The sequence below is a fragment of the Lactuca saligna genome, chromosome 3, assembly GCF_052625555.1.
Source record: "Lactuca saligna cultivar CGN05327 chromosome 3, ASM5262555v1, whole genome shotgun sequence".
NCBI classification, from domain to species: domain Eukaryota; kingdom Viridiplantae; phylum Streptophyta; class Magnoliopsida; order Asterales; family Asteraceae; genus Lactuca; species Lactuca saligna.
In genome coordinates, this window is record NC_136419.1 from 34,788,548 (window position 1) to 34,799,512 (window position 10,965).

General features: G+C 38.4%; 1 protein-coding gene across 1 annotated transcript; it reads left to right on the forward strand.

Annotated features, from left to right (window-relative positions):
• The first annotated feature begins 9,833 nt into the window (after positions 1 to 9,833).
• Positions 9,834 to 10,661, forward strand: LOC145035348 (uncharacterized). The gene is made up of 2 exons (XM_078983901.1): positions 9,834 to 10,419; positions 10,489 to 10,661. The coding sequence occupies exons 1-2, from the start codon at positions 9,834 to 9,836 to the stop codon at positions 10,659 to 10,661; spliced, it is 759 nt and encodes a 252-aa protein (XP_078840027.1).
• The last annotated feature ends 304 nt before the right edge of the window (positions 10,662 to 10,965 follow it).

Below are 10,965 nucleotides of genomic sequence, written 5' to 3' on the forward strand. Positions count from 1 at the left end.
ATAATGCATCCAAATTTTTTTGTTTCTCATGCTTTGGAAGAAGGACAGGACTGGAGGGCGTTTATGGCTGGTATTGCTACGTACCCCAACTTCATGGTTGCTTGGTGGGATGTTGATACGGTAAACTTAATAATTTATATTGAAAATAATATCGTTTTTTTGTTATGTTTTTGTATTGTGATGTAAATAAACATAATTTTATTTTCTGATCCTTATACAGGTCTTATTGCCGATTCATTCATCCCCTAATCATTGACTATTTGGGGAACTACGATTAGCGTCAATGGAAGTGCATATTTATGACAGTCTTGGTAGAGGTGCTTATGAAAAATTCCAATCTGAAGGAATCTTTTCCAAATTTGAACGTCGGGTGGCAAATTATTTGGACAAGATTAAGTATTGGGCCCGAAGGAACATCCCAAGGATTCCATTGAATATGCAATTCATTTATGAAGAAAACGTTCCCCAACAAAGTAGTCATTTGGGAGATTTCGGTGTTTTTCTTTGTATGTTTATGGAGCAATTGGTTTCAGGTCAACCAATACGTGTTGTTATTGACCCAAAGAACACAGCTTTAGAGTTCCGTCTCCGGATGGCAAAAATTATTTGGGGGTCTTGTCTTGGTCCTATGTAGTTGGATTATATAAATGTATATACAAATTAATGTTGGATTTCATTATTAGTTTATTTTTACAGTTTACTCAACGGACGGCAAAAAATATAACGTTACGACAATTACAACAAATTAATGACCTACTAATTACTTAACATTACATAGAACATAAGAACGACTACAACATTTGTTTTAACGTTACAAATACAACAATTTATTGACCTAACAACTTCAAAACCATAAAAACAATATTGAAAAGCTTACAACTTGTAAACAAGAACTGCCAAGAACAACACCCAACTACAAACCAACGCTATCTTTAACTTCTTATTTTCTGATTGAAAGAGCTTATTAGAGTTAGCTACTTTAGCTATTACCATAGAAGATTGGTCCTTCTCTTCATCAACCCAACTGATAAACCCGCATTTTGGTCCCTGTTAAATTTAATATTCACAGTAAGAAAATAAATTTTTGTGATGTAAACACGAGGGTTTAAATTTGAATGACGTTAACAACATGATACCAAATATGGGCAAGCGTAAAACAATCTTCCTGGGTTTTTAGATGTTCCCGAAACCCTAACGATACGTTCTCCTCCGCAATTGCAGTATGCCATTAGCCTTGTTTTTCTTATAAATAGGAGTTGCTTTCACTGATACAGTTTTCATACTGAGTGACACCCTTTTATAGAAAAAATCATGTTACAAACAAATCTTTTTGACTATGAATTGAACTGGTTTGACTATGAATTCAAAAAATTGAACTACGAAATCCAGACAAGTACATTCTGTAGTATTGTCTTGTCGGTCAGTGAAATTTGACTATGAAATGAACTGGTTTGACTATGAATTCAAAAAGTTGAACTACGAAATCCAGACAAGTACATTCTGTAGTATTGTCTTGTTGGTCAGTGAAATTTGACTATGAAATGAACTGGTTTGACTATGAATTCAAAAAGTTGAACTACGAAATCCAGACAAGTACGTTCTGTAGTATTGTCATGTCGGTCAGTGAAATTTGACTATGAAATGAACTGGTTTGACTACGAATTTAAAAGGTTAAACTATGAATTGTGAACATTAGAGATACAATATTTTCTATTTATAATCTCATTTTATTGATATTGCATTTGTGTGATGATTGTAGAGCACTTTCATCGGTTTTGAAAATGAGTACTAACATCGGAAGAAGCTTTTCTCAACTACCAATTTTCTTGCATAACCTTCAACGAACAAATCCTAATACCTTCACAGCCATCAAGAAAACCGATACCAACCGCTTTCAATTCTGTTTTGTGGCGTTAGGTTGCGTGGTATATGTTGGGTTTTAGCCATAAGAACTTTCCAATGTGCGCATGCAAAACCCTATTGCTTGGATCTAGGCTTTCTAATAAACATGCTTTTGAATCCAAGACTTCTAATGGCTAATTAGGTTAAACAACAACATTAAAACAGATCTAGAATCATACCTTTGAGTTCCTTGTTGATCTTCTTGTCTCGGAGTTTCTAGAGTCACAATTGTCACTCCTCTAATGGCTTACAAACACCAATAGCAAGCAAGATGATTTAGGAGAAAGGAGAGGGGATGGAATTCGACCAGAGGTTCCTTGCTTTAGGTTCTGAAAGGTTGTACACGAATTCCACATCCCAAGGGCCTATTTATACCTTTAGACTCCTTAAGGGTTTCACCCTAAACCCTAATTGGATAATCTTCACTTAAGGCTATCCAAATCCATTCCATAGATATCCTTATGGACGATTTTGAGCTATCCTAAAGCTCTTAGAAACCGTCCAAAGTCCATCCTAATGGATTTATAGTCCAAAGTCTAACTATCAAACAATTGACAGTTTATACCCTCTTATTTAATTAATCTCTTTAAGTCACCAAATTAATACCAATTAATTTATGACTTATATTAATCAAATAGCTAAATATTATTCCTTATAATATTTACTCTCTCTTAACAAATCATCCTTCAAGTTGCTATGGTGAAGGCAACCCAAAAGGACCATGCACCACCGAATATAGTTATAGCCTTAGACACTATTCCAACAGTCTCCCACTTGGATAAGTCTAGTAACTATACAAGTATAATACGGTTTGCAATCGTAGCTCTCAAAGACGCTGTCAACTCTGATCTAATCAATCTTGTCCTTTAGATAAGGGATCGTACAGTCCTCTGTTAGATATCATGCTGACAATCCTATGGAATGGTTAGTCTAGCATTTAGATTTCTCGATCTTCGATTTATTTGACATAGAACTTAATCGAACACATCAATTCAGTTCTGACCGGGCCCGGCACATAAGTCAAATCAAATCATCGAGTGGCCAAGATATCTCTTCTACCCTCTTAGGATAAAATTTACAGATAAACTTCGACTTATATGCATTTACTTATTCATTAACCAACTATACACAACAATGCGTTTTATAACATCAAGTTACTGATGCGTTTTCGCATTATCAATGCACAATCAATTAACAAATAATAAACCATATATCTAGGTTTTAAGACCATATGATATTATCGTCTTGCGATCACCTTTTATATCGTATTCCATAAGGTGATTCCAGCAAGCGTGGGTTTATTCCAATGCTCAAAACCAGTTCATAAGCACTCATGAACGTTGCAGCAACTCTTGCTATGTCTAACACCATTTAGACACTCTACACACCAATTCACGACAATCTTCATTCATATCTACTCCCAACATATGAACGATTGTGGACCATTTGAATAATTCGATTATTCCTAATAAACTCAATTATTCTGGAAGTCAAAACATGCAAAGTGAAACAACAGTTAAACAACTAACATGTGATAGTAACTTTACTCATAAATAAAACTTCTTTATTTAATCATCAAATGTTAATTACATTTATCTATTATACGTTTCTAATACAATCTAATCTATGCTAATATCATCCTTCAGCCCAATACTCCTAGCATGCTGTAAGTGCTTAACCCTACTCAGTCCCTTCGTAAGCGGATCTGCTGGGTTATCTTCTGATGATATCCTCTTCACTACGAGTTGTCCTTCTTCTACACGATGTCTAATGAAGTGATATTTTCTGTCGATATGTCGAGATCTACCATGATCCCTCGGTTCCTTGGTCAAGGCAACCGCACCTTCGTTATCACAGAAAATCTCCATGGGCTCCTTTATGGCCGGTACAACTCCAAGATCACCGATGAAGTTCTTCAGCCATATTGCCTCCTTCGACGCTTCGCTTGCTGCGATGTACTCTGATTCGCACGTTGAATCAGCTACGGTTTCCTGCTTGGAACTTTTCCATGTCACTGCTCCTCCATTTAGGGTAAAGACCCAGCCCGACTGCGAACGATAGTTGTCCCTGTCGGTTTGAAAGCTGGCGTCACTATACCCTCGCACCTTCAAGTCATCACTCCCTCCAAGGACTAAGAACCATTCTTTCGTTCTCCGAAGGTACTTAAGGATGTTCTTCACCGCAATCCAATGTGCTTTGCCAGGATTCCCTTGATATCTGCTAACCATGCTCAAAGCGAAGGCTACATCAGGGCGAGTACAAGTCATAGCGTACATGATTGAGCCAACTGCGGAAGCGTATGGTACTCGGCTCATTTCTGCTATCTCGGCTTCGGTACTCGGACTTTGAGTCTTACTCAACTTGGCATTTCCTTGTATCGGTAGTTCTCCCTTCTTTGAGTTTTCCATACTAAAACGTTTTAGTACCTTCTCCAAGTAAGTATTCTGACTAAGTCCAATTAGTCTCTTACTTCTTTCTCTTACTATCCTTATTCCCAAAATGTAAGAAGCCTCTCCGAGGTCCTTCATAGCGAAGCACTTCCCGAGCCAGGACTTAACCTCCTGCAGAGTCGGGATGTCGTTTCCTATGAGTAATATGTCATCGACATATAGAACGAGGAAGCTTACTACACTCCCACTGGCTTTGACATATACACAAGATCCGTCTTCGCTTTGTACAAATCCAAACTCTTTGACTTTCTCATCGAAGCAAAGATTCCATCTGCGAGACGCTTGCTTAAGTCCATAAATGGACTTCTCAAGCTTACACACTCTATTCGGATGCTTCGGATCCACAAACCCCTCTGGCTGAGCCATGTAAACATCCTCAGCCAACTTTCCGTTAAGGAAAGCGGTCTTGACATCCATTTGCCAAATCTCATAATCATGAAATGCGGCAATTGCTAGCATCACTCTAATAGATTTAATCTTCGCAACTGGCGAGAAGGTCTCATCATAGTCAACTCCGGGTGTTTGAGTAAAGCCCTTCGCAACCAATCGCGCTTTGTATGTGTGTACGTTCCCATCCACGTCGGTCTTCTTCTTGAAGATCCACTTGCACCCTACGGTCTTACGTTCGGGCACGTAATCAACCAAATTCCAAACTTGGTTATCGTACATGGATTGGATCTCGCTATCCATCGCCTCTTTCCATTTCGCAGACTCCGGGCCTGCCATGGCTTCCTTATAGCTATTAGGTTCATCAAGATTTACTAGTGTACCATCACTAATATACGTGTCCCCTTCGGTAGTAATATGAAAGCCATAAAACTGGGGTTGAACTCTAACTCTATCGGAACGTCTAAGAGGTAAGGATTCGTCAATCGGTTCAACCGGAGTTTCCTCCTCGGGTTGAACGCCAGCGGTAGAGGTTCCTTCATCTATCGATTCTTGAATCTCTTCAAGTTCGATTTGCCTCCCACTGTCTCCTTGGCTTATGAGTTCTCGCTCTCGGAAAACTCCTCTCCTCGCAACAAAGATAACATTATCTTTCGGTCTATAGAAGAGATATCCAAAGGAAGTTTGCGGGTAGCCGATGAAAATACATCGCTCACTTCGAGGTTCAAGCTTGTCGTGAGTATCTCGTCTTACGAAAGCCTCGCAACCCCAAACCTTGATATGTGCCAACGAGGGAGCTTTCCCCGTCCACATCTCGTGAGGTGTTTTGGCAACCTTCTTGGTAGGGACTCGGTTAAGGATATGGGCGGCAGTCTCTAAGGCATACCCCCAAAAGAAGATAGGTAGTGAAGCACGACTCATCATAGAGCGAACCATATCCAATAAGGTTCGATTACGCCTTTCTGCCACACCATTCAATTGCGGTGTCCTAGGAGGCGTCAATTGCGAAACTATTCCACACTCCTTGAGATAATCGTGGAATTCAAGACTTAGGTACTCTCCTCCTCGATCGGATCGAAGCATCTTGATTTTCCTGCCCAATTGATTCTCCACTTCATTCTTGAAATCTTTGAACTTTTCAAAGGTTTCTGACTTTTGCTTGATTAAATAGATATACCCATATCTACTATAATCATCGGTAAAGGTCACATAGAAGCGGTTCCCATCCTTCGTGGTTGATCTAAAAGGTCCACATACATCGGTATGTATTAGGTCTAATAGTCCCTCACCCCTTTCACAAGTACTCGTGAAGGGTGACTTAGTCATCTTTCCAAGTAAACAAGACTCGCATGTGTCATCTTCCCTAAGGTCGAATGACTCCAACACTCCATCCTTTTGGAGTTGGGCTATGCGTTTCTTGTTGACATTTCCAAGACGACAATGCCACAAGGATGCTTTATCCATACTAGTGGAAGAATCAATATTCAAAACATCATTTCCTAAGTTATCAACAATCATAACAGTTTCATATATTCCATTACATGGTATAGCTTCAAAATAAAAGACACCATTTAGATAAGCCAAAATAGAACCATTCTCATTATTAAAAGAAAATCTAAAACCTTGTCTATATAAACCATGAAATGAAATGATGTTTCTAGCCATTTCTGGCGAATAGCAACAATTGTTCAAATCTAAAACTAAACTATTCGTAAGCACCAAAGAATACACTCCAATCTTGGTCACAGGCGACGATCTTCTGTTCCCCATGATTAGATTGATCCTTCCTTGCTCCACATCCCTACTTCCTTTTAGTCCCTGCACATTAGAACAAATGTGATAACCACAACCGGTGTCAAGAACCCAAGAAATAGCATGATTAGAATCGTTAGATTTTATTGCATATATACCTGCGAAAGATGGCTTGATCTTTCCTTCCTTGATGGCTTGCAGGTAATCCGGGCAGCTTCTCTTCCAATGTCCTATCTTGTGGCAGTGGTGGCACTCTGCCTCCTTCGGGTTAGAGCAGGGCTTAGAGGGATCAACTTTGGTCCCACTAGAAGAGGAACCATCTCGGGCTTTCACCTTTCGATAGTTATTTGAAGAAGCTTTCCTCTTCTTTCCCTTCCCTTGACCAATAGCCAAGACAGGAGCAGCAGACGGATTGGGAGTTGGTGCAACAGACTTGTCCTTGAAATTGCTCTCAGCAACCCTCAAGAGACCTTGGAGCTTACTTAGAGTGACCTCCTCTTTGTTCATGTGGTAGGTCATCCTAAATTGATTATACATCGAGGCAAAGAGTGAAGCACCATGTCGATCGCCAAGTCTTCGCCGAAGTCAACATTTAACTTGCGAAGGCGGTCGACATACCTTTGCATCTTTTGCAAGTGCACGGTAAGAGATTCTCCATGACCCATCTTAGCGGAAATCATGTTAGTGAAGATCTCGTAACGCTCTTGTCTCGCGTTTTGGTGGTACCTCTCCAACAAGTCTTGATGCATCTCGTATGGATACATGTCCTCGTAGGACTTTTGGAACTCGGAGTTCATGGTGGCGATCATGATGCAATGTACTTTCGTCGCATCTCGCTCATGGGTTTCAAAGGCGGTGATTTCGGCGGGAGTAGCAATTTCTGGGTTGATTTTCTCGAGCTTCTCGTCGAGGACATACTCTTTATCCTCATAGCGAGCAATGGTGCGAATGTATCTTATCCATTCGCCAAAGTTCGTTCCATCGAAGGTGACCTTTTGGCAAAGGCTCATCAACGTGAAAGAACTAGCAGCAGCGTTGTTTGCGTTTGACATCTATAGAAAGGACAAAGATAGATTAGAACAAGAATCCCTAATTATCACCCAATAAGAAAATTAGGGCTAGGATCCAACAATAACATTTACATACTAGAAAAGGGATGCCATAATCCAACATGCAAATAAATTGAAGGTAAGTGAATGACGATTCACTAATTCTTCATCACAAAACTTAAACTTTTAGTCCTAAGTGTTTTTTGAGAATTCCTAGGTTCGGATGAGATTCATTGAACTATTCAATGGCATGTTTAAATCTCGATATGCCCCTCTTGTTTGTGACTGGGATGCCGAGGATCACAAAGCGGGTGTGAATTACCATGCAAATTTACATGGTGCCTTCATTGTTACGATCACCTATTCGATGTGCCGGTAAACCACACACGCTCCATCGAACTATGATAAACAATGAATCACCCTTCGCCACCTTCGCTTAGAACCAATTAGTGTGCCGGTAAACCACACACGCTCCACTAACATCTTAGCAAGGTGCAAAGTGTAATTTCATGGGATTGCATCAATTCACTTTTCCTAAAGTAACTAAGATTGGGAAATTTAAAAAAGTTTAGTTACTTCGTATTTCTTATTATACTTTTAATGAGAGGATGAGGTTGCCCTATCCTACCCGTTCGGCTAACGACCCTCCACCAATCAAGCAAGCGGTGGGTGTGAGTGTACACCCATTAAGCGCCATTTTATAGGCCGTAACCTTATACCCACCTTATAGATCGGCTTCGTGAATGAGGCCTACTAGCGGTAAGACTAGCATTTAGTTATACATATATATATTATTCTAATAATATCATATAAGTATAGGGTTGTATTTTAAACTTTTCAAAATCTAGGGTTTGAAATTTAAGTTGTCTAAATTAAAGCTTTTAATCACAAATTTAAATTTCAAAACTATAGGGTAGGTTTTAAACATTTAAAAACATGGAGGATCAAATAACAAATAATTCCAATTAACAATTTAATATTCTAATTATCTTTATTTGATTTATCTTGATTTCTTTGAAGATAATTACCAAAAATAATTAATTATTATCATATAAGGAAATTAAATATTTTATTAGATGATAAATATCTTTAATTAGATCAAGATAACAGTCATATTTATCAAAAAATCAGATTTACAATGATCTAATATGATTAAGGTAAGTTTCCATAAGATAATTATGAAAAAATCCCGAATTTGGCCATTCCTGACGCTTGGACTCGCCGAGTGCACAAGGGGACTCGACGAGTCAGGCCTACTCGACGAGTCCACCATGGAACTCGACGAGTCAGTGACTCAAAACCCAAAAAATCGAATTTTGCAGGTTTGTTTCAGTTATTCAAGCAACAATTTGTAGAAAACCAATCTAGGCTCTGATACCACTGTTGGGGTTTAGCCATAAGAACTTTCCTATGTGCGCATGCAAAACCCTATTGCTTGGATCTAGGCTTTCTAATAAACATGCTTTTGAATCCAAGACTTCTAATGGCTAATTAGGTTAAACAACAACATTAAAACAGATCTAGAATCATACCTTTGAGTTCCTTGTTGATCTTCTTGTCTCGGAGCTTCTAGAGTCACAATTGTCACTCCTCTAATGGCTTACAAACACCAATAGCAAGCAAGATGATTTAGGAGAAAGGAGAGGGGATGGAATTCGACCAGAGGTTCCTTGCTTTAGGTTCTGAAAGGTTGTACACGAATTCCACATCCCAAGGGCCTATTTATACCTTTAGACTCCTTAAGGGTTTCACCCTAAACCCTAATTGGATAATCTTCACTTAAGGCTATCCAAATCCATTCCATAGATATCCTTATGGACGATTTTGAGCTATCCTAAAGCTCTTAGAAACCGTCCAAAGTCCATCCTAATGGATTTATAGTCCAAAGTCTAACTATCAAACAATTGACAGTTTATACCCTCTTATTTAATTAATCTCTTTAAGTCACCAAATTAATACCAATTAATTTATGACTTATATTAATCAAATAGCTAAATATTATTCCTTATAATATTTACTCTCTCTTAACAAATCATCCTTCAAGTTGCTATGGTGAAGGCAACCCAAAAGGACCATGCACCACCGAATATAGTTATAGCCTTAGACACTATTCCAACAGTATAACATACTAATTTTATTGAGTTATATAATATTTCATGGTAATGTATCTCGATTAGTTTTTACTCATCACTAATATGTGTTCGTTTTTATGTAGATTCGTACCTTCCTTAGGTGCATGATACCGCTGATATATGTGGGTTATTTACCCCTTATTGGGAGCTATCTGACAACAATGTACTTCGCAGTGGCTTTAGATGGAAATCATGAACCACTACTCTTAGCAATTGGTTTGGGAACCTTAGAGTGTGAAGAATCATGGAGATGGTTCATGATGAGGTTAAAAGATTGTTTAGGTGACGACATAGAGGTTGGTTTCATAAGCAACCTGTGTGATAAAATAGAATTTGGTGTTTATAGTGCCTACCCGGATTCCTATCATGGATATTGTCCTAAAGATATAGCTCGAAAGATACGTGACTGTGTGGGACATAACTGTACGGAAGTTGAATCGTTGTTTTGGAAGTCATGCAATGCATATAGCGTTGATGATTTTTACTTGTGTTTGGAAAGGTTGCAAACTGCATGTAGGAAATCACCTTTCTTTTCCTTGCTTAGGAGTCCAATTTACTGGCTTGACGATATTCCGATTTCAAAATGGACACGAGCATTTTTCCCAAAAATACGCTACAATGTTAAATCGATTGACGTCCCTGAAATTTTGCAAATTATATCCAGACGTGAGTTTCCTATAACAACGATAATTGAGTTAATCACCACGTCGATACAATCAAAGTATGCTGAACGGGCCGACGTGGCGGGTAAGGGAGATTGTTTTATTTACTTTTTTTAATGTGTTATTATTTTTATTAAAATATCAAATTTTTCAGGGAGGTTATCTGGTGGGTTGACCCCTTACGTTGAGAGTAAAGTTCAAAAATGTGTCAACAAGTCTTACACAAATACTTTATTAAATAAACCAATACAGCTGTTCAGCATTCGTCAGTTAATTTTGACTATGAAATGCAGACATATTAGAAGATTGGACTGCGATTTTGTGTAGAAACTACTATAAATTGACCTTATGTTACACAAATACTTTATTAAATAAACCAATACAGCTGTTCAAATATTGTTTTTTATATTCCACTCTCTTAGTTTCAATCAAAATGAGTTCTATATCATGGAGCAATGAAGAGTTCTTGGTTCTTACACATGCTTATATTCATGTGTATGAGACAAGCAAGTTGAACGATCCAATGTTTTGGACCCGTTTAACCAATATTTTCAATGCTGAAAACCAAAGGGCTACAAGAAACGATCGTGACGAACTAGACATCTTAGCAAGATGGTATGAAATGAAAACC